This window comes from Lemur catta, chromosome 1 (genome assembly GCF_020740605.2).
Source record: "Lemur catta isolate mLemCat1 chromosome 1, mLemCat1.pri, whole genome shotgun sequence".
Lineage (NCBI taxonomy): Eukaryota > Metazoa > Chordata > Mammalia > Primates > Lemuridae > Lemur > Lemur catta.
In genome coordinates this window covers 189,313,923-189,338,350 of record NC_059128.1, presented here as the reverse complement: position 1 = coordinate 189,338,350, position 24,428 = coordinate 189,313,923, and the positions used below count along the sequence as shown (strand labels likewise).

At 34.5% G+C, this 24,428-nt stretch overlaps 1 protein-coding gene across 1 annotated transcript in view; it reads left to right on the top strand.

The window, feature by feature from the left end:
• IFT80 (intraflagellar transport 80) overlaps positions 1–24,428 on the top strand; it is a 131,792-nt gene that overhangs the window by 20,970 nt on the left and 86,394 nt on the right. The window contains exons 3-5 of the mRNA XM_045539561.1: positions 1,119–1,340; positions 9,360–9,470; positions 13,081–13,149. Of these exons, the coding sequence (XP_045395517.1) occupies positions 1,119–1,340; positions 9,360–9,470; positions 13,081–13,149 (402 nt within the window). The remainder of the gene's footprint in view (positions 1–1,118; positions 1,341–9,359; positions 9,471–13,080; positions 13,150–24,428) is intronic.

The window sequence follows — 24,428 nt, the reverse complement described above, 5'->3', positions numbered from 1 at the left end:
GAAGTATTAAAAAAATGTTGGAACTTCCTACAATAATTATGGCATGTTATCTCTTTCTGTTTCTTTGAAAAAAGCAATCAAATGATTGCTCAGATAAGCCAATAAAAGTATTGGTGAGAAAAGAAGGAAGTAAAAGGATTACATAATAACAACAAGTGAACAAATAACCCAGCCAGGAATGATCTGGCAATATAGAAATACAGGTGTAGCAAGAGAAAACACCCTTTGTAAATAATAAACTGAAATGCTTTCTCTGCGTACACAGTTCTGCTAGGGTAAGCAGCATGTCCTGATGGAGGAAGTGAGGGCTACTTGAGCATTTCAACTTATATAGAAATCCTTCAGATAAATCAGAGAGCAAAAAAATGGGTTAAATAAAGTAAGAATTTTAAGGATCATATCTCATCCATCCAGCACTATGCATTTTGTAGGTATAGTAATTATTATATAATTGAATTATTTCCTAATTTTAATGTCAACAATTTTGTATATCAATTTAAATAAATAAAATAAAATAAAATAAAAGTTTGGTAAGATTTTTGTTTCAGTTGTTAAGCCATGGATTTTTTTGTAGGTGAATTGTTATAATTTGATTTAAGGAGATTTTTACTGTTCGATTTCAGTCTTCTTTTAACAGTTGGTTTTTTATTTACCAAAAGAATACATGCTTATTTTAATAACTTAAATGGCACAGATATATATATACAAGGAATATATATAAAGAAAAAAGTATAGTTCCTTTTTCTACCTATTCTCCAGCAGTTTCATTTAGATCCTTTCATACCTTTTGATCTATTAGGTTTCTTTTGTGTATCTTTTGGCTTTCTTTATGGAATATTTTATAACACACATTGTAAATTTTCATGTGGTCAAATCTTTTTTCCCCCTCCTTTTGACATTTGGATTTCTTTCTTGCTGTCCATTGTTATAACTGTTTTGATAGATGCTTATTTTTCTTTATATGGAAAAAACATCAAAATCATAAATGAAAAATGCGTTTAGAAATTTGAAAATATTTGACCCTATTTTACTTTCTTCTTCTAATCTGCATCTATGAATTATTTTACTAAGATTTAAGACTTTTGTATATGTTTTATATCTCCTTAACATGGTGACACATCAAGAATTAGTAAGCTGTGTGGGTTGGACTACTGCTGAAGAGCTGTATTCATGTAGTGATGATCATCACATAGTGAAGTGGAACTTGTTAACTAGTGAAACAAGTCAAATAGTAAAGCTTCCTGATGATATTTACCCTATAGATCTTCACTGGTTTCCAAAAAGTTTAGGCGTAAAGAAACAGACTCAAGCAGAAAGCTTTGTCCTCACAAGTTCTGATGGTAAGTTTTTAGTAAATGTTATATGCTCATCTTTGTATTTAAAAGATATATTAGTATGATTTATGCTTTGAGTTGTTTTACAAAACTATTTATGGATCTGTATACCTTCATCCACATATTTTATTTCTGTAGTCACTTGGTTTGTGTGTAGGCTATAAAACTACTGTCATGGAAGAAAGTGAATTAAACTGCTATATACTGGGGTTGAATCTGGGCCTTTGGCCTTACTTTTTCAGTGTTCTTACGAGTGGAGTTAAGATATTATCAAAGTTTTAGTTTCCAACTTTTTCAAATTTAACTTAATGACATAGCCACACTAAAAAAATATGGATATACATACCCATTTAGTTAGTGATCTCTTAAATATAGCCTTTATTTTCTAGTGCATGTTAATTTCCAGTTATAGAGTTGAAGATTTATATAATTTGGCCATAGATTTAGTATTGTTGAATAGAAAGCATGATTTTTCTATTTTTTTAAGGGAATGTTTTTATTTTTGTTTTCTTACAAATACTTGAACTATTTTCATCTGTGTTATACTTTATCTACTATGTCAATTAGGGGTACATTCATTAAAAGTAACAGAGACTTACTTGGCTAACTTACGCACAAATGGAATTTTTTGGTTCACTTAGCTCTAGGAGTATATCAGCCATTAGCTGTATTAAGGTCTCTGTTCTTACCATCTCTTGGGTAAGAACATCATGTAGGGTCTCTCTACATGGTGAGCATATTGGTGGCCAGTAGCCTGAGGCTCATCATACTAGATAAGAAATGTGTCAGAAAGATTGCTTCCTCAATGTCTCTTGCAGTCAAGTTTCAGAGGGACCCTAAATGACCTTGGGTCATGTGCTCATCATTGAATGAATCCCTTTAGTCAAGGGAATGGGACACTCTGAGCATGTCAAGCCTCAGGCCACCCATATGCAAAGGGAAGAGAAAGGGAAGAGTGATCTTGCAAATCAGATGAGGGAAGGGATACTATAGCAAACAGTAACATCAGGTTACACTTCATTTACAGAGAGACTTGTGGTAGTTTTGTGTTTTTTTAACTTTTTTTTTTGAAACTTGATTAAATGAGCTGTATGTATGAAAGCACTTGGGGCAGTACCTCGTGCTTAGAAGACTGGCTCTAAATCACAGCTAGAATTTAGTTTACCTCACATGATAATGTAAAAGGTTGACTTTTAAAAAAATTCTTTATCTTCAGTGTAATTTAACATTTACAGAAAAGTTATAAGAATTGTACAAATAATTCCTTTGTGTCCTTTATCCAGATTCACTAGTTTAATATTTTGTCTTTTATACTTTACCATTGGCTCTCCTTTCTCTCTTTCTATACACACATAAACACAATTTTTTTCTGTAAGATTTGAGAGTAATTTGCAGACATACATCATTAACCATAAATACATCAGTTGATTTCCTAAGAATAAGGATTTTCTGTTATATTGCCATAATACATTGATCAAAATCAGAAAATCTAACATTGATGCAATACTATTATATAATCTAAGTTCATATTTAAATTTTAACAATTGTCCTAATAATGTCTTTCATAGAAATTTGTTTTTGGTAGTACAGGATAACACATTGCTTTTGTCATGTCTCTTTAGCTTCCTTTTATCTGGAACACCTCCTCAGTCTTATTTTTATGATCTTGATGGTTTTGAAGAATACAGGCCTGTTATTTTATAGAATGTCCCCCAATTTGTGTTTAATGTATCATTACAATTAGATTCAATTTACACAATTTTAGCAGGAATACTCAGAGCATCAGATTGGGAGATTCATGATGTTGGTTTAACCCATTATTGGTGATGTTAACTTTAATTACTTGGTAAGTATTCATTAAATTAATCCACTGTAAATTTACTATTTTTTCCTTTTCATAAATAATTTGTGAGAGGATACTTTGTAAAAATATTCTCTTCCTCATCAAACTTCTTCCCACTCTCTTAGCATCTATTGATGATTCTTGGCTGAATCATTTATAACTTAGATAGTTTGCCAAATGGTGATTTTTCTAAATCTATTGTTCCTTCCATATTGATTAGTTGATATTCTACTCCAAGAAGAGCTTCCTGTCCCATGCCCATTTATTTATTTGTTTGGTCAGATTAGACTCATAGATTCTTATTTTATTTCATGAATATTCTATTACTATCATTTTAAAATTTTGATTTAAAATTGTCCCAGATTTGGCCAGTGGGTCCCCATTAAGCCAACCAATGATTTTTTTTTTTTTGTATGTGTCCTCATCATTTTTTGAGTACTTCCTTGTTGGCACAAGATGTTCTAGGCTTATTTTGTGCTTCCTCAGTCCCAGTCCCCAAATCAGCCATTTTCCAAGGAGACCTATTCTTTTTCTGTTGGTTAGTGGTATTTAAAAAACGAGATAACAGTGCTAGCTGTGCTCATTCCAGTAGGATGTATTTGCTTCAACACCGTTTCAGCAGACAGAGCTAAGAACTATTAATATGAATGTGTATAAAAAATGCATATCTATAACTATGTCTCTATGTCTTTCTATTTGTATTAAAAGCCATGAGTTCACTCTCATACTACAAATTCTAATTCAGCACCACAGGGTTAATTCTAGTCTTTCCTTTTTCTGTACTTGGAAACAGTAGGAAATCTGGTTCCCATTATTCTCAATATATTTGTTCATTTGTTTAATTCTATAATACACAGTAGTTTCAGAATTGCTAACCCATACTGCTATAAAAATTAATCTAATTAGAGTTCAATATTTGTGTACTATTGTTTCTATGTTCAGACTGAGGATATAGAGTCAAAGTTTTGTGTTCAAAAGGTACTTGCATTGCCCCCCTGCCTAAGTGTGTTTATGTTATTCATTTGAAATATAGGTAGGCATATGTATTTCTATTTGTTTTCCACTTAAGGTCTCCCTGTCTGCCATCCTACTGATGTGATTATTTTTTTAGATATGTAAAACATTAACATGGATGCTTCCACAAAGTCAAAACTGTATTAAAAAAATATGCTGAGAGCAATGTCACTAACCTCATGCACTCAATCCCATATACCCTGTTTCTATTGATTCCTGGTAGGTAATGAATCTCTTTGGTTCTGATTTGTCCTTCCTATGTTTCCTTTGGCAGAAATAAACAGATAGATGTATATTTTCTCATTTCACCTTTTTTATTACAGAAGGTAGCATACCATATATTTTCTTTACATTTTTTCATTTAAACTCAACAGTGTATGAGGATTCACTTTTATCTGGTGAATTTGGACAGTAAACATAATTAGTCCTGATAATTTCTGTTGTCTAAGTATTTCCCTGAATTTTTAACATTATTTATTCACAAGTAACTAAAGAATGATTGCTTGGGTATCTGTTTCACGTTGGCTTTCCATAAAACATTTTCTGATAAGAAAAGAAATCTAAAGTAAAACAAATGTAATTTAAAAGATAAATTTGCAAGAGTAACAAGGGAAATATATTAAGACTCAAGAAACGGTAACATGTAACTTTATTTTTAGGTTTATTAAACAAACAAAAAAATAAGATAACATAACATGCCACAACTAGATGTAAGGAGGAGAGAGAACCAAAGTAGAGTAGTTGAGTATTTTCTCCTAGGCTACGATGGGAGAGTATCTGGGATCTTGTGAAAGTATGGGAAAAAAGGATGATAGAGCAAAGAAAAGAAGTGGAAGGGTGAGACAGAAAACAGCATCCAGAAATAAAAAATAAAGTTTCAAAGAAGGTAGATGCCATTGGAAGGTGGCCAAGGTTTCTCCTGCCACATAAACCTGTGAGGACATTTTACATATCAATGCTATGCTCTTTTTTGAACCAAATACTTTTTAAATTGTGGTAGAAAAAAACCACATAACATGAGATCTACCCTTTTAAATTTTTAAATGTACTGTACAGTGGTATTAACTGTAAGCACATTGTTGTACGCAGATCTCTAGAACTTGTTCGTCTTGCATGATGTTAACCCAATACTTAAAAAAAAAAAATTCCTTCAAGATTTAATTCATTGTTTAAGGGTTTCTTTTTTCTCATTTTCTCCAACTTTATCTTCTTGGTTTTTTTCCCTCCAGGATGACAGAAAAGGAAGTAACAGTTTTTGAATTTGTTCATCATTCTTCCCGCGTTCCGTTTGTCTGCCTCCTTCCCTCTTCTGTATTAATGACAACACTGGAAAAAAAAAAATCTCTGAGATTTGGGGCAGGTCCTGAAGTAGACAGAGCAGACTTTTGCCAAGTATTTTGTCTCACCAATATTTTTCTCTTCAACATTATTTCCTCTTTTTAAATATTCATGAAGCTGTATAGTACCTTTTAGAGATGTTTCTTTAACAATATGTTAAAGATTTACATATAAAAATAGTTGAATTATTTATTTATTTATTTTTTAGAGACATGGTCTCACTCTCTCTCCCAGGCTGGAGTGCAGTGGTGCCATCATAGCTCATTGCAGCCTCAAACTGCTGGGCTTAAGTGATCTTCCTGCCTCAGCCTCCTAAGTACTTGGGACTGCAGGTGTGAGCCACCATGCTCAACTAATTTTAAAATTTTTTTGGAGATGAGGTCTCACTATGTGGCCCAGGCTGGTTTCGAACTCCTGAGGTGATCCTTCTGCCTTGGCCTCCCAAAGTGCTATGATTACAGACATAAGCCACCATTCCTGGCCAAAACTTTAATTGAAATATTTAAAATGTACCAGGAGAACTTCATGTAAAGGAGTTTTGGTATAAAACCTTTTGTAAAGCCATTAAACACTCCTTAAATTATATTTAGTGAAAGTTAATTTTTTACATTGTATTAGATATCTTAAAATAATTCACATATTCTCTTATTGGTTAATATGTCCATTTTACAATTTGTATATTCATTTTTTTTGTATCAGAAGTTAGCCATTACAATCTGTTTGTGACTTTTCACAACCATTGCCAAAACATTCCTGCTATTAAGCAGTCTGCAAAAGTACTTGTGTGCCCTTTTCCCTAACACCCTCTTCCAAGTCTTCTCATGTTCCCATGGACATTTCGTAAGGCATTTTTAATTTTTAAAAATGTGTTTCATATATTTTAAAAATCTACTTTTTCTGTTCCTTTTCTCATTTGTAACTTTTTCCTCTTTTTAGTTTGGATTGGTTTATTTTTTATTATATAACAAAAGATTAATTTTACTCCTCAGGGTTTAAATATCCATCTTTTTAATCCATATCATCTATTGCTTGTTTAATAAATGGATAAATGAATCATCCTGGTTACATTCTCTTTCCAACTCCACCTCCTAGCAAGTAATTGGAAATAAATTAATTGATCTCTAGTTTTGGTTTTGCATTTTAAAAACATTACAGAAAAGCTGGAAAAGTTATAGAGAATAAGAACCAAAATAGTTAAATGGATAATTATGGGCTTTAAATATTTGATTATAAATTTTATGTTTATACCTTACCTTGCTATTTAAACAATTTATAACAATCAGACAAAATACAGAGGCCAAAGATTTATTAAATGCCAAATCTAATAAAAAATGACTTCAGTTGTCCCAGGATATGTCTTCTATGAGGTTATGGGAAGCAAGAGTAATTTTAGCACTTGTCAGAAAAATCAATATTAGGTACTTTAGAATAAGAAATATCAGTGATCTAAAACATAAAATTTCTAAAAATTGGAATAGGTTGAAAGACAATTTCTGGACTCCACAATTCCGGTTAGCAATTATTTGGCTAGTCTCTTTAGTAATGGATTCATTCATTATGTGCAGCAATTATGTGGATATTATATGCCAGGTAGTATGCTAATATTTATTGAAACAGACCTGTATGAAGTAAATAATGGCCACATGATTAGCTTCCCCCTTACTATATGTCATCTTTACAGTTTCCTTTTTTGAGATTTTCCCCCTTTTATTTTCTCTGTAAAGCAATGCATTAAAAAAGTATATCCAAATTAATTTTAATTTAGTCTCATAAAGAGAGTAATAATAGCACAAATTCAAAGTAATCTTGTTACATTAGAAAAATGACCCAGCAGTAAACATAAAATTAAAAGGAAGATACGGTAAAAAGTACATGGAGCTGGTGGGTGGTTAGATGAAAGAAAAGGGTAGCGTATTGTTGAGAGCATAGAAAATGAATAATGGGTGAAGAATGCCATCAAAATGAATGAGAGAGTAAGGAAAGTCAAAGTAGGCCATTTTTTGGTTTCTGAGTTGGTTAAATTTAACAAATGCTGATTACATAAATACATTACTCCAAATAAAAATATGACTAAGACATGGTCTCCTGTCCTGAAAGGAATCACAGCCCAGTAAAAAATGCTACAGCAGAGCTACAAATAAAGTGTGCTGTGTATAGAAAAAATGAAATGACTTTGTTGGTGGAAATGGGTAGGTGGCACAGGGTGCTAGGTATTAAATGTTTAAAGCTATCTTAGACATCTGACTTAAATATATTTTTAAAGAATTGTTAGTGTTAGCTTACAATCTTGAAAAGTCATAAGTGAAAGTGAATTTAAACAAAATAAATCCTCTGAGCCAAAATTTGATGAGGCAGCTATGTTATTCTTTTATTGTGAAAAAACATATATTTTTTTGATTTGGGGAGAAGTTTCTAGTTTTACTGTATGTCTTAGCCAATTTTGTGCTGTTATAACAGAATACCTGAGATAAGGTAATTTATAATAAACAGATATTTATTTGGCCCACAGTTCTGGGGCCTGGGGAGTTCAAGGGCATGGTACTGTCATCTGCTCAGCATCTGGTGAGGGCCTTCTTGCTGCATCATCCCATGGCAGAAGTCAAGAGGGTGAGAGAGGTTGACAGAGGAAAGGGGTCTGGACTCATGCTTTTATCAGGAACTCTCTCCTATAATAACTAACCCACATCCTTGATAACAGCATTAATTCATGAGGGCAGAGCCCTCGTGACCTAATCACCTGTTAAAGGTCCTACCTGTTAATGCTGTTGCATTGGAGATTATATTTCTAACACATGAACTTTGGGAGACATATTCAAACCATAGCACTGTACTTTTATTATTTTATTATTAGCTACATATTACTAGACTTAATGATCATTCAAAAACCACACTGATTATTTCTTATATTCTTTCATCAAATTTTTTTTTTTTTTTGGTAAGTAGAGATAGAGTCTTGCTCTGTTGCCCTGGCTAGAGTGCAGTGGTGTGATCATAGCTCACAGCAATATCAAACTGGACTCAAGTGATCCCCCTGCCTTAGCCCCTGGGTAGCTGGGACTATAACGTGAGCCACCTTGCTGGCTAATCTTTCTATTTTTTGTAGAGATGGGGTCTCATTCTAGCTCAGGCATGTCTCGAACTGCCTACCTCAAGCCATCCTTCCTCCTTGGCCTTCCAGAGTGCTAGGATTACAGGCATGAGCCACTGCGCCTGGCCTCTTTTATCACTTATTCTTTGCACAGTTGATTTGTCCAGTTGACATCATATATAATTTGCTTATGGCCTTTAAAGTTATAAGGTTTTTACTTTTTGCCCATATATGTCCTTTTTGAGGACAGCAACTAAGTGGCCCACTTTTTGTCTACCTGTTACCTAGCACAGTGTAAAATCATATAAGGCAAGTATTTTAAAACCTGAGACTATTCATTTTATTATTTTGGTTACTCTTCTTTATACTTTTTTCAACTTTTCTATAGCCTGTTAAAAAAGTCATGACCATAAAACTCTGCTTAAATAGAAGGCTTTCTTGACATTTCCCTTGAAACTCCCCCCACCATGTATATGACAGCAGAGTTTTATTGCCCCTCTGAACTATAATAGCACTACTTATGTCTATTATACTACTTGTTTCAAGGTTTACAATTCTTTTTTTGTGTCTGTTTTCCAATAGATTTGTTTGTTCCTTGAGATTAAGAATAATTATATTATTTGCTCTTATACCTCCAGTGCCTAGTTACTATAACCAGTCTAGTAGTAAGTACTCAACTTATGTTTGTTGATTCAATAAATTAATTTAATAAAATAGATTTTTCAAATGTAATTTCTTTTAGGTAAATTTCATCTGATATCCAAGTTGGGAAGAGTGGAAAAAAGTGTAGAAGCTCACTGTGGAGCTGTACTTGCAGGAAGATGGAATTATGAAGGAACAGCGTTAGTTACAGGTAAGTTATTTGCAAAAATAATATTTTACATGAATTTTTTAAAGAAAAATTTCCAAAGAAACAGAATATTTTTGTTGTACGATATTGTCTTTTACTGTCTAATAGCAAATAATTGGCACAGTATTTATCTAGACCACTACATAAATGTTATAACTCAGCATGTCATATTAATTGTTAGTTTTCTTATATTACTTTTGGAGACTATCCTATAAAAGAAGGCTTTAGGAGTGGTCAAATATGTGATAAGTAAAAGTTGTAATTCTTTAAAATTCTAAAATTTAAAATATTCTCATTTTATCCACTTTCTGTCTCTTTTCAGTCCCCTGCCCTACTCCAAAGAGTCTTATCTTCACCTATTGCATTAGTTATCTATTGCTGCATAACAAATTACTCCAATGGTTAGTGACTTAAAATGCTAAACATACAGTATCTGACAGTTTCTATGGGTCAGGAAGCAGTTTAAGTAGGTGGTTCTGTCTAACTCAGAGTCTCTCATGAGGTTCCAGTAAAGTTGATGAATGGGGCTGCAGTCATAGGAAGCCTTGACTGGGATTTGGAGAATCCACTTCCAAGATGGCTTACTCACATGGCTGTTGGCAAGAGGCCTTAGTTCCTCTCTGGCTTTGGCAGGAGACCATAATTCCTTGCCACATGGTCTTCTCCATAGGGCTGCTTAAGTGTTTTTATTAATACAGCATGACAGACTGGCTTCTCCCAGTGAACAAAAAGAAAGAAAGATAGAAGCTACAGTATCTTTTGTGACGCACACTCAGAATTCATACTCCATAATTTTCATTACATTCTGTTTGTTAGAAGAAAGTCACTAAGTACAGCCCATACTGAAAGAGAAGGGAATTAAACTGCACCTCTTGAAAGGAAGAATAATGAAGAATTTGTAGATATGTTTTAAAACTACTCTACCATCTGCACTGTCACCACTTCTATTCAACATGGTACTGGAAGTCCTAGCCAGAGCAATCAGGGAAGAGAAGGAAATAAAGGGTATTCAAATTAGGAAAGAGGAGGTCAAACTATCACTTTTTGCTGATGATACAATCTTGTATCTAGAAAAATCCCAAAGACTCCACGAAAAGACTCCACGAAAAGACTCCTAGAATTGATAAATAAATTCAGCGAAGTCTCAGGTTACAAAAATTAGTGCACACAAATCAGTAGCATTTCTATATACCAATGACAGTCAAGCTGAGAGTCAAATCAAAGACTTAATACCATTCACAATAGCTACAAAGAAAATAAAATATTAGGAATATACTTAAGCAAGGAGGTGAAAGATCTCTACAAGGAAAACTATGAAATACTGATGAAAGAAATCGCAGATGACACAAACAAATGGAAAAACATATTATGTTCATGGATCGGTAGAATCAACATTATTAAAAGTCCATACTGCCCAAAGTGATTTACAGATTCAAGGCAATCCCCATCAAAATACCAATGTCATCTTTCACAGATCTGGAAAACATAATTCTATGTTTCACTTGTAACCAAAAAGAGCCTGAATAGCCAAAGCAATCCTAAGCAAAAAGAAAAAAATCTGGAGGCATCACACTACCACACTTATACTACAAGGCTATAGTAACCAAAATAGCATGGTATTGGTATAAAAGTAGAGACATGGACCAATGGAACAGAACAGAGAACCCAGATATAAAACCATCTACCTACAACTAACTTATCTTCAACAAAGCAGACAACAACATACACTGGGGAAAGAAAGCCCTATGCAATAAATGGTGCTGGGAAAACTGTATAGGCACACGCAGAAAGATGAAATAGGACCCCTATCGCTTGCCATATACAAAAATTAACTCAAGATGGATAAAAGACTTAAATGTAAGGCATGAAACCATAAAAATTCTAGAAGAAAGTATAGGGAAAACTCTTCTAGACATTGGTCTAGGCAAAGAACTTATTACTAAGACCTCAAAGGTAATTTCAGCAACAACAAAAATAAATAAACGGGACTTGATTAAATTAAAAAGTTTCTGCACAGCAAGGAAAATAATCAACAGAGTAAATAAACAACCTACAAAATGGGAGAAAACATTCACAAATTATACATCCAATACAGGGCTAGTATCCACAATCTACAAAGTACTCAAACAAATCAACAAGAAAAAAACAAACAACCCCACTAAAAAGTGGTCAAAAGACATAACAGAAGTTTTTCAAAAGAAGTTAGACAAATGGCCAACAAAAATATGAAAAAATACTCAACATCACTAATCATTAGAGAAATGCACATTTAATCCACAATGAAATATCACCTTATCTCTGTCAGAATGGCTATTATTAAAAAGTCAAAAAACAATAGGTGCTGAAGTGGGTGCACAGAGAATGGAATGCTTATACACTGTTGATGGGACTGCAAATTAGTACAACCACTATGGAAAACAGTATGGAGATTCTTCAAAGAAATAAATATAGACTTACCGTTGGACCCAGCAATCCCACTACTGGGTATCTACCCAAGGGAAAAGAAGTCATTTTATCAAAAAGACACCTGTACTTGAATGTGTATTGCAGCACAATTCACAATCGCAAAGATGTGGAATCAACATTTGTGCCCATCAATTCATGAGTGTATTTACATAATGTGGTATATATATATGCCATGGAGTACTACTCAGCCATAAAAGGAGTGAATTAATGTCTTTTGCAGAAATTTGGATGGAACTGGAGACCATTATCCTAAGTGAAGTATCTCAGGAATGGAAAAACAAACACCACATGTATTCTCTAATAATTTGGAACTAATCGATGGGCATGTACAGGCACAGAAAGAAGTAAAAGTCATTGGAAATCAAGGAGGGAGGAAGGGGTAAAAACCTACTTATTAGGTACAGTGAACACCATTTTGGTGATGGGCACACTAACAGCCGTGACTTAAGCATCATAACAGCTATCCGTGTAATGAAAACATTGGATCCCCTTAATATTTTCAAAACAAACAAAACTGTCATACCTATCCTTTGGACCTTCTCTAGGACTTTTCTCAGTGAATTCTCCCTTCTCTTGCCTGTATCTTTAACCTCTACTTTTCCAGTGGTTTCTTTGTCAGCATATAAATGTGTTCATACATCACTCATGTTAAAAATTAAGAAGAAAGAAATAAAAATCCCTCCCTTAACAAACAACTTTCTCTAGCTACAATGTCCTCTTTCTTTCTTCCCTTTTTAGCCCAGCTCTTCAAAAGAGTAGTTTATTACCTCACCTTATTGAGTTCCCAACTCACTGAAATATGGCTACAGCACTTCTTATTACACTGAAAACAATTTTCTTAGAATTCTATGATGGAGAGTGCAGTGACAGTGGAAACATTATTTGAATAATATACTCGTAAGTCTTCTAAAATTGAAGGAAAAAATAAAAATTTTAGTCATGAAAGTCAGGCTACTTTGATAAGGTTGTTTCAAAGTAATTTCTATTAAATTTAGTGGTTATAAAGCACTCAGTCATTTAATTAAAGTTAATTGTATCTGAATTTTAAATATGCAGTAATATAGATACTGTTGATTTTGTATGCAAATTTAATGTTCAAATTTATTTTCTATAGATAAAAATATTAATTAATTTTTTCCCTGTACAGTTGGAGAAGATGGACAAATAAAAATTTGGTCAAAGACTGGGATGCTTAGATCAACTTTAGCTCAGCAAGGTATGTTTTATAATTAATAACTTTATTTTTGACAATTGTAAAATACAAAAATGCCTTAACATTTAATATAGTAATTGAGAGTGACTTTGGTCAAGTTCAAAACCTGAAATCTCTTATTTCTATTTATACTTTTTCTTCTTACTTTCTGTGATGCCTGATGCCTGATGGACCATAGTAACCATATTATTCAGGCTAGGAAATATAAGAAATACTAAAAAGCTTTTACTTTACGTTGGTGAATCTATATAAAGGCAGTTACAGGCTAAATAGTTTTAAAAAAATAATTCTGAAGCATTTGAAGCATATCTTATATAGAATAGGGTTTGCTGTCTAGTTAAGTAAATCATAGTCAGAAAAGACATTGAGTAGCTCCTTACTTAAGAAGCCCCAATAACTTCATGATATTAGCACCCTTTCCAAATTATGTTGTATGTTTGATCTCTGTACTAATGGAGGGGAATAGACATGCTGCTGAGCTGAAACTTGGTAAACCACACTATTTAGAGGAACATCTCAGTTTTCCGTGTTAATAGAAAGAAGTGACCATAAAGTCAATCCAGTGGTCATTCCTGTTGGGATTCAGATTATATATGATTTGTTTCTGTGTGACAGATTAATTTTCCTAATTAGATGTTTTGTTTTGTTTTTGAGATGGTGTCACCCTAACATTGCCCAAGCTGGTCTGAAACTCCCGGGCTCAAGCTATCCTCTCACCTCAGCATCCCAAGTTGCTAGGACTATGGGTGTACACCACTATGCCTGGCCTACCTAGCAACAGTAAAACAGTTTTAATTTTTACCTGAGCATGTATCAGCTGATCTTTAGAGACAGGTTGCCAAAAAACTTGCAAACTATTCTTCAGAATTATATGATAAAGTTATACTGTGAAGCATCTTTAATAACTGACTGCCAAAAGTTTCCAGATTTCACTTTAAAAACTATGTTTACCCTTAAGATAATGTTCAAATGATTTACATTTCTTTGACTACATATTGACGGAATGTTAGCAAAGTTAAATAGAAATACTAGAAAGTTTTTCTTTTCTGAGATTAAATGTTTGCTATAGATCATCTCCAAGTGATATTTATCCATGAGTAGAAAATTTAGAGTTCATAGAAGCATTCATAGATGAATTTCAGTTACAAAAAAAGTCAATTTATTGTTACTTTTAATAAAATGTACTTTTAGAAAGTAAATCTTACTTTAATCTTCTAGTAGACATGGGAATTTACTTTTGAGTTTGTAGGTTTTTCTGTTAAGGCTAATTATTTGACATTCTCACTTAGTGATGAATGACTAATGAACAATTGACAGATTTCTTCCAGAGACCACTGGCCTCTTGGAAGAAGTGTAAGAAATTCAAGTTGTGGTGCCGACGCTGCAGTTGTTTTCAACTCTTGCTGCTGTTGAGACATACCCTTTTTTACTTTCTTCTTCTTCTTATTTTTTAGGTAAACAGGGTCTTGCTCTGAACAGCCCAGGCTGGAGTGCAGTGGCACAATCATAGCTCACTGCAGCTTCAAACCCGTAGGCTCAAGGGATCCTCCTACCGTAAACTCCCAAGTAGCTGGGACTACAGGCATGTGCCACCACGCCTGGCTAATTTTTTTTTTTACCATTTACTAGGGATAGAGTCTTGCTATGTTGCCCAGAACAGTCTCTAATTCCTGGCCTCAAATGATCCTCCTGCCTTGGCTTCCCAAAGTTCTGGGATTATAGGCATGAGTCACTATATTCAGCCATTTTTTCCCTTTCCTTTCTCTTTTTTCTATTAATTTGTTGCTCACAGATAACAGATCTTCAGAGAAATTCTGAAAACTTATCTCACTAGGTATCATAGAAGATACTTTTTTCTTTCCTTTGTTTTTTTTTTTTTTTTTTAATAGATTTAGCAGGTACAAGTTGAGTTCCATTACATGTATACATTGTATAGTGGTGAAATCTGGTCATCACCCAAATACCATACTTTGTACCCCAGAGAGGTGACTTTTCATCCCTCTCCCACTCTTTCAAGTCTCCAGTGTCCATTGTACCACTCTGTGTGCCCTTCTGTAGCCATAGTTTGGCTCCCACTTATAAGTGAGAACATGTAGCATTTATTTTTCTGTTCCCTGAGTTACTTCACTTAGGATATTGGCCTCTGGTTCCATCCAAGTTGCGGCAGAAGACATTATTCATTCTTCTCTGTTCCTGAATAGTACTCCGTGGTATATATACATACTACATTTTCTTTATTCACTCATCAATTTATGAGCACTTAGGTTGATTCCATATCTTTGCAATTGTGAATTGTGCTGGGATAAATAGCATTACATCTTTTTGATAGCCAGTAGTGGGACTGCAGGAACAAATGGTACATCTCCTTTTAGTGCTTTGAGAAATCTACGTAGAGTTAGTTTGTACTAGTTTACATTCCCACGAACAGTGTATAAGTGTTCCCTTTTCACTGCATCCAAGCCCCACATTTATTGTTTTTTGACTTTTTAATAATGGCCATTCTAATTTAAATAAGATGTATCTCATTGTGGTTTTAATTTGCATTTCCCTGATGATTAGTGATGTTGAGCATTTTTTGGCCATTTGTATATCTTCTTTTGAAAAATTCCTGTTCATGTCATTTACGTACTTTTTAATGGAGTTTGTTTTTTTTGTGTTGAGTTGTTTGTGTTCCTTGTAGATTCTGGATGTTAGTCCTTTGTTGGACATATAGTTTGCAAATATTTTCTCCCATTCTATAGGTTGTTTATTTACCCTTTGGATTATTTCTTTTGCTGTGTGGAAGCTTTGTAGTTTAATTAAGTCCCATTTGACTATTTTTGTTTTTATTGCATTTGCTTTTGGGGTCTTAGTCATAAATTCTTTGACAAGGCCAATGTCCAGAAGAGTTTTTCCTAGGTTTTCTTCTAGAATTTTTATTGTTTCAGGCCTTATATTTAGGCCTTTAATCTATCTTGAGTTAATTTTTGTATGTGGTGAGAGATAGGCATTTACTTTCATTCTTCTACATACAGCTACTCGATTTTCCCAGCACCATTTATTGAATAGTATGTCCTTTCCCCAGTGTCTGTTTTTTTTTTTTTTTTGCTTTGTCAAAAATGAGTTGATTGTAAGTGTATAGTTTTATTTCTGCATTCTGTATTCTGTTTCATTGATCTATGCATCTACTTTTATGCCAGTACCATGCTGTTTTGGTTACTATAGCCTTGTAGTATAATTTGAACTCGGCTACTGTGATACCTCTAGTTGTGTTCTTTTTGCTTAGGATTGCCTTGGCTATTCAGGTTCTTTTTTGATTCCATATGAATTTTAGAATTGTTTTTTTCTGATTCTGTGAAAAACGATGTTTGCATTTTGATGGGAATTTTATTGAATTTAAAGATTACTTTGGGCAGTTTGATCATTTTCACAATAGTAATTCTTTGGATCCATGAGCATAGGATGTTTTTCCACTTGTTTGTGTCATCTGCAACTTCTTTCATTAGTGATTTGTAGTTCTCTTTGTAGAGATCTTTCACCTGCTTGGTTAAATTTATTACTAGGTATTTTATTTTTCTTGCAGCTATTGTAAATGGGATTAAGTTCTTCATTTGCTTCTGAGCATGGCTGTTCTTGGTGTACAGAAATGCTATTGATTTTTGTGTATTGATTTTATAACCTGAGACTTTGCTGAATTTATTTATCAAATCTAGGAATCTTTTGTAAGAGTCCTTAGGGTTTTCTAAGTATGAGATCATATCATCAGCAGAGATAATTTGATGACTTCTTTTCCAACTTATGTGGCCTTTATTTCTTTCTCTTGCCTGATCACTCTGGCTAAGACTTCCAGTATTATGTTGAATAGATGTGGTGACAGTGAGCATTCTTGTCTTGTTCCAATTCTCAGGGCAAATGCTTTCAACTTTTCCCCATTCATTATGATATTTGTTGTGGGTGTGTCATGTATGGCTTTTGTTATATTGAGATATGCTCATTCTATGCTGAGTTTTTTGAGGGTTTTTTATGGTGAAGGGATGTTGGATTTTATCAAATGCTTTTTCTACATCTATTGAGATGATCATATGGTTTTAGTTTTAAATTCTGTTTATGTTGTGAATCACATTTATTTATTTATTTTCTGAGACAGAGTCTCATTCTCTTGTCCAGGCTAGAGTGCAGTGGCATGATCATAGCTCACTACAGCCTTGAACTCCTAGGCTCAAGCAATCCTCCCACCTCAGCCTCCCAAGTAGTTAGGACTGCAGTCACATGTTACCACACCTGGCTGATTTTAAATTTTTTTGTAGAGATGGGGTCTCACTGTTGCCCATTTTGTTCTTGAACTCCTGGCCTCAAGCGATCCTCCCACCTTATCCTCTCAAAGTGCTCAGAATACAAGTATGAGCTATTGTGTCCAGCCCAGTTTGCATATGTTGAACCACCCTTGTATCCCTGAGATGAAATCCACTTCATTGTGGTGAATTATCCTTTGCATGTGCTGTTGGATTTGGTTTGGTAGTATTTTGTTGAGGATTTTTGCCTCTATGTTCATCAGAGATATTGTTCTGTAATTTTCTTTTCTTGTTGCATCTTTTCCTGGTTTTGGTATCAGCATGACGTTGGCATCGTAGTATGAGGTAGGGAGTATTCCCTTCTTCTTAGTTTTTTGGAGCAGTTTCAGTAGGATTGGCACCAATTCTTATTGTATGTCTGGTAGAATTTGGCTGTGAATCTGTCTGCTTCTGAGCTTTTTTTCTTGGGACTTTTTTATTACAGATTCAATCTTGCCACTTATTTTTGGTCTATTCAGGAGTTCTGTTTCTTCCTGGCTCAAACTTGGTAGGTTGTATGTTTTCAGGGATTCACCCATTTCTTCTAGGTTTTCTAGTTTGTGAGTGTACAGTTGTTCATAATAGTCTCTGATGATTTTTTGTATTTCTATGGTATCAGTTGTATTGTTTCCTTTTTCATTTATGATTGTGTTTATTTGGATCCTCTCCTTTTCTTGGTTAGTTTAGTTTAGCTGGTGGTTTATCAATTTTGTTTATCTTTTTGAAGAAGCAACTTTTTGTTCTGTTAATTCTTTGTATTGTTCTTTTTGTCTCAATTTTATTTAGTTCTGCTCTGATCTTCATTGTTTTTTTCTTCTGTTAGCTTTGGGTTTGGTTTGTTCTTATTTTTCTAGTTCCTTGATGTTTCAAAAATTTTTAAATTTCTATCTTTATTTCTTCATTGACCCAGTAATCATTCAGGAGCATGTTATTTAATTTCCAAGTATTTGTATAGCATGTGAAGTTCCTGTTCATATTGATTTCTAGCTTTATCCATTGGAGTCTAAGATAGTTGATATGATTTTTGATTTTTAAAAATTTGTTAAGATTTGTTTTGTGTCCTAAAATGTGGTCTATCCTGTAGAATGTTCCATGTGATGATGAAAAGAATATATATTCCATAGTTGTTGGGTGAAATGTTCTGTAAATGTTGTTAAGTCCATTTGATCCAAAGTCCAATTTAAATCTAATGTTTCTTTGTTGATTTTCTGTATTGATGATCTGTCTGTTGGTGTGGGTGGGGAGTAAGAGTTTAAGTCCCTCACTATTATTGTGTTGCTGTCTATCTCTTTCTTTAGGTCTAGTATATTTATTTTGTGAATCTGGGTGCTCTGATGTTGGGTACATACATATTTAGAATTGTTATATCCTTTTTCTGAATTGATCCCTTTATCATTATATAATGACCTTCTTTGTCTTTTTTTACTGTTTTTGATTTAAAGTCTGTTTTATCTGATATAAGTTTAGCTACGTGGATATCTTTTTCTACCCTCTTACTTTCTGTCTATATGTGTCTTTATGGGTGAGATGAGTTTTTTATAAGCAGCATATAGTGAGATCATTTTTTTTAATCAATTCTGCCAATCTATATTTTTTAAGTGGAGCATTTAATCCATTTACATTCAAGGTTAACATTGATAGGTGAGACTCTATTCTTGTCATATAGTTAGTTGATCTCATCAAGCTTCTTTGGAATCAATATTTGGAATTCTTTGTCTGGCATGATTATTATTATTCTTTTTCATTGGGATCCATTGCTGGACAATTGTTGTGGTCCTTTGGTGGTATCATATTTCCTTGCTTTATCACGTTTCCTGTGTTTGTCCGTTGATATCTGCACATCTGATGTAGCAGTTGCTTATTCCAATTTTTTGAACTTGCTTTTGAAGGGGAAATTTTTTCTCTGAAGATGTTTATATGTTGTTGGTTGAGGAAGACACTTTAGCTTTGATTTTGGGTACCTGCAGTAGTGTGTTCTTTGTATGATTTCATAGGCAGTACACAGGGTCAGTGGTATCTGTGATTTCCTTGGTGGCTTAGGGGATACAGTTATTAGTTGAGGCTGTGGTGAAGTTTTTCTGGGGACTTGAATACCAGTTTAGCCAGTCTTTGGGCCCCAGTGGTAGAAGCAGCAGCTGAGTATCCCTAATTTTAGGGCCCAGGGCAGATTATGCTGGCAGCAGTGTTAGTGTGTCCTGAGGAGCCAATTCTTGGGCCTTCAGGTGGCTTGCTCAGAAGCTAGTAGTTTGGAGCAGAGGCCCAGGTATATGGGTGGTTTCTCAGGCCCCTGAGTAGCTGGTATGATTTGGGAGGGGTGGCAGTAGCAGTGGCAAAGCCACTCACTGGGACTTACTGGGTCTGTGTTGGTGTTACTAGTAGCTACAATGGGTTGGGAAGGCCAATCCTGAGTCCCACAGCTGCCTGTAACAGGGTGGGGGCATTTTCCTGAATGTGCTTAGGAGAGCTTGGTCTCCACTGTCCCTTCTTGGCTGAGTGGTGGCTACAGCCACTTCACCTTGAACTAGGCCCAAGGGTGGGGTGTGGCCCAGTGTTAAACTCTCAAAATGGTGTAGGCTGTGAGATAGCAATCAAAGAAGGGAGAGTTCCTTTCAGGCAAGCAGCATGGGCAAGAAACCATGGGGATTGCCTTCTGTGTGTTTGTGAGTCTTGCAGAAGCCCGTAATAGGGCAGTGGAAATTGTTCTAAGGGTATGTAGAAGAGTTTGGCCTCCTTGTGCCTCCTCAGCTTTAAAATCTCAAAATGGCACCTTGGGCCTGTCTCCAGAGAGGATGAGGCCCTTTTCAGTCGGGCTGAGCTGGCAGGAAACTGTGGGAGTGCAGTTCTTTTAAGACTCAGTTCCGTAGCAGCCAGTTGCGTGATGGTGGGCACCATACTGGATGTCTGCTGGAAAGCCTGGTTTCCCTGCCCCTCCCCAGCCAGTCAGGAGCTGCAGCTGTATCAGCCCAAACTCAGCCTGAGGGAAGAGTGCAGCCCAGTGTCAAATTTTCAAAATGGCACCTTGGGCCTGCTATCAGAAAGTCTGCGGCCCCACCCAGGCAAGCAGTGAGGGCAAGAAACTGTGGAAAATGCTGTCCACTTACATCTCAGTCTCAGCAGCAACCCACAGTAGGATGATGGGGACCTTCCCAAGGGTATGTGGGAGTGCCTGGGCTCTTCTGTTCCTCCTTGAGTATGCAATGGCTGTATGCATGCCCACAGTTCCCCAGTTTCTAGGCTCTCAGATTGGTGCCCAGTTCAAGCTGCTCTAGGCTCAGATCCCTGTGGGATTCTGTGTGGATTCCCTTTATGGAGCAATGTCTCTATGCAATCTCCAGGCAGCTGCCTATATTAGGCCCAAGAGCTGTGTAGGTTGGAGGATTCTCTTGTAACAAAGATCATAAAAGCTCATATCAGAGTGTGGAGCCCTAGAGGCTTTACTCTTACTATTTCCCTACATCTAGGAGCCTCTACTGGCTGTTAACCAGTCCCCAGCCGGGTAAGTTGCCTTAAACCCTCTCCTTATCTACTTTGGTGCTTCTGTCGCTTCCCTAGTGAATCCTAGCATTCTCTTATAGACAATCTGTTCAAATTTGAGTATCTGTTTACTATTCTGGTTTCTCTCTATGGATAAGACACTTACTACCTGTGACTTGTCAATCATCTTGATCCTATGATCCTCTTCTATCATAGATTTGAATTCTTTCCCAAGATCCTTCACCAAAGCCTCTTAGTGCCCCTTCAATTTCTTTAAATTCTTCCCAATCATCTCCTTCCCCTTTATTACCCTTGGATTCACTGTTTTGAACTTTCCAGAGTCTTAAGTGGAAACTTGGAATAAGTTGTTTAATATAAACATTGTTAATCCTATAGGCTAGGTGATAATAGTGCTATTAGTTTAGTGCCATAGTTTACCTGTATGATGGGTCTGGAAACCAAATTGCTACTTCTTTTACTCTTATGGGGAAAATGCACTCAGAGTTCCCAAATTTGGAAAGGCAGGTTAGAAGCACATATTCATAAATGAAGGACTTTCTAGAAAATCAGAGGTTATAAATAGGGGACCCGTGGGCTGAATCTGGCTCACTAGTATGGTGCAGGCCCAACATTAACAATCAAGACATTTCACATACAAATGTGGATTCCCTGTTTCTTTTGAAAAATTGGAAGATAGACATCAGTGAGTCTGCTTTCTGGCATCAATATTGGTAGCAGTTGCAGTTACATAAAGGTGAAAGGTGAAGTTATAGGGGAAGTTGCCACCCGCAAGGGAGAGGTGGTTGAGGATACAAACTAAAAAAACAAATGCCTTTATTTACACTTTTTCTTGTACTGACTCTGTGACATATATAACCATGGAGCATGGAGTTGCTTTTTGGGGAGTAAATCCTACCTGATTACCTGTTGTTAGTATGTGTCTTTTACAAATAGAATGAAAGGGAAATCATTCTTGGTTTTTGAATTCCTAATGATTTGACCAAAAAAAAAAAGGGTGCTTACTACCTTGAATAACATAGTAAGCAAAGGGTTGCTTATTGCGTTACAAAGTAATTTCTGTAATGGTAGTAATAGCTAACAGATAGGCTTCTATAGTGCCAGACTCTAAGTACTTTACTTATATTCACTCAATATAGACCTATATTGTATTCAAGGCAAAGATTGCTAATGTTTCATTATCGTAGTGAGCAGTTTGTTTCAAAGCATTCTTAAAAACATACCAAAACAACATTTTAGAGGATACTTTTATAGTGTGAATGTGAAAAACATGGTATGTTTGACCATGTACTTCCTTAAAACAATTGAAATACATTTTTGTCTCCTCTTCTGTGGTTTAAAATGCCTTCAACAGGTTGAAAGAATTTAGATAATTTGTTTTACAGAGAGATAAGGGTCTGACATTTAACACAACCCCAGGTGCATGTGGTTTCTTAAAAAATGTCAAAAAGGTCACATGATTTTAGTGTACAAAGTCAGAAAAACAAGATCTTTTTGAGTGTCTTAACTGAAATGGAGTATAAATAAAAATTCCATATATAAAAAGCAAGAAATTATTTAATTATAAAACTATTTTTTGGTTTTTGTCCATTTTTGTTAAGGTTGAAATTAATATTAATAACATCTTGTTACATAATTTGTTAAACTCATTGTTTTAGAGTAATTCACTCTGAAGGCTAAATTTGTTATTTCCATGCTGACTTTGCAAAGTGAAGTATAGCACTGGGAATAATTCATGCTTTAATAAATATATTTTTTAAAACCATTTAAAATATTATAGATGTGTTTCAAATGCTTATGGGATGGATTTCCTCATATTAGAAATTACTGTTTTCTTTGTGTAGCTAATTCATCCACTTTAAATAATGATCTTCATCAGAGCCACCCAAATTAGAAGTTGTATAGCTATGTATTTAATAGTGTATCTCTTTTAGAAAAGAAAATGTTCACATATATAGTAGTTTCACACTTAATATTTTATTATAAATGTAAGGAATGAGTAAAATGAAGACATCTCTTAGTTTTTGATGTTATATCCATTTTAAATTTTTAGTGGTTAGGGAGAGTTGAACTAATGAGACTTAGCTATTTATCTTGTTTTTAGTTGCTTATTTACCATAAAGAACTCCATGTTTGTTTCCATTGTTTGTATTTTTATTGAAGGAATGTGGTTAAAAACCACATGTCATAACAAAGGAATTATTTAATTTTTCCTCTATAAGTTTGTTTTGTTTTGTACTATAAGTTATACCTGTTTCTTTGACATTATTATTTTAAAAAAATTGTTTGATAAGCAGGAAATAAATTGTATTCTTGTCCAAACAGGGCAGATAAGTATTCTGAAGAAATATTTATAAACAAGGAAATGGTGGCATAGCTGACTTAATGGGGCCACAAATTAAATGTTAAAAGTTAAGAGGAAAGCGTCCCTAGTTCCTCATTCTGTACCCCAACTGTGCCTTTTACCACAACTAACGGCCTAAAGTCACATCCTGTATAACTCAATGGGAGTTGTATTTACTGAATTATTTCCTTGGGGGGAGATGTTTGTCGTAGTTTTGTATACACTCCAGGAAAGTGTAATTTTACGGAATATATTCATGAAGATTTGATAGGCTATAAATTAAAATATATTAATTTACCTTTTTGCACAAAAATTATAACAATGGAAATAAAGAAAGCACCTATAATTCTACAACCCTAACTAACAAGTGGCCCCCGCTTTGCAGTCCTTACCAAGAACCACATTTGAAATATTTGAAATTTTTACTTATATCTTTTAGGGAGTTTATTAAAATTTTTCATTTGGAGATTTACTTTTGAAGCCCAGTTCAGTTCCTGGGTACTCCCAGAAAATATTCCCAGAGAATGTATTTTTTAAGTACAGGAGAAGGAGAATGCCTTCTGAATTTGGTCATCTTATTGAGAAGAATTTCCGTGGGTTCCTTTGATATGGAACAGTCCTAGATATCATTGACTAAACACGATATTTAGACGTTTTATGACGTCTAACCTAAACTATGGAAAGGCATGCTTCCATTTTTTTTTTTTTTGGACTAGATTTAAACTAGACTTTCTAACCTCTATAAACCACTGGGACTTGCTCATAATTGAATTATGTTCTAATTAGGGAGAAAATGACACAATAGAAGTAGGTACCACTTGAACAGAAGTCTTTGTCTTACTGAAATTTACTCCCTGTTGATTACAGCATCAGGTGGGTTTTTCATTTAATTAAGCAATTAAATCTCTCAAACAGCACCTCATGCTAAAAAAAAAAATTAAATCTTATTGATTGCCCATAAATGCTCAAATTCAGATTTCATTTTACTGACAATGTAAATTCCTAAAAGATTCGTTCATTCATTCATTCATGGAAAGTTAGTTAGTATTAATACAATAGTCTGATTTAGGAGTCCTAGACAATGTTTAAAAGCTTGGTTTTATAAATATAAATGGGTTAATATTTCATGTATTATT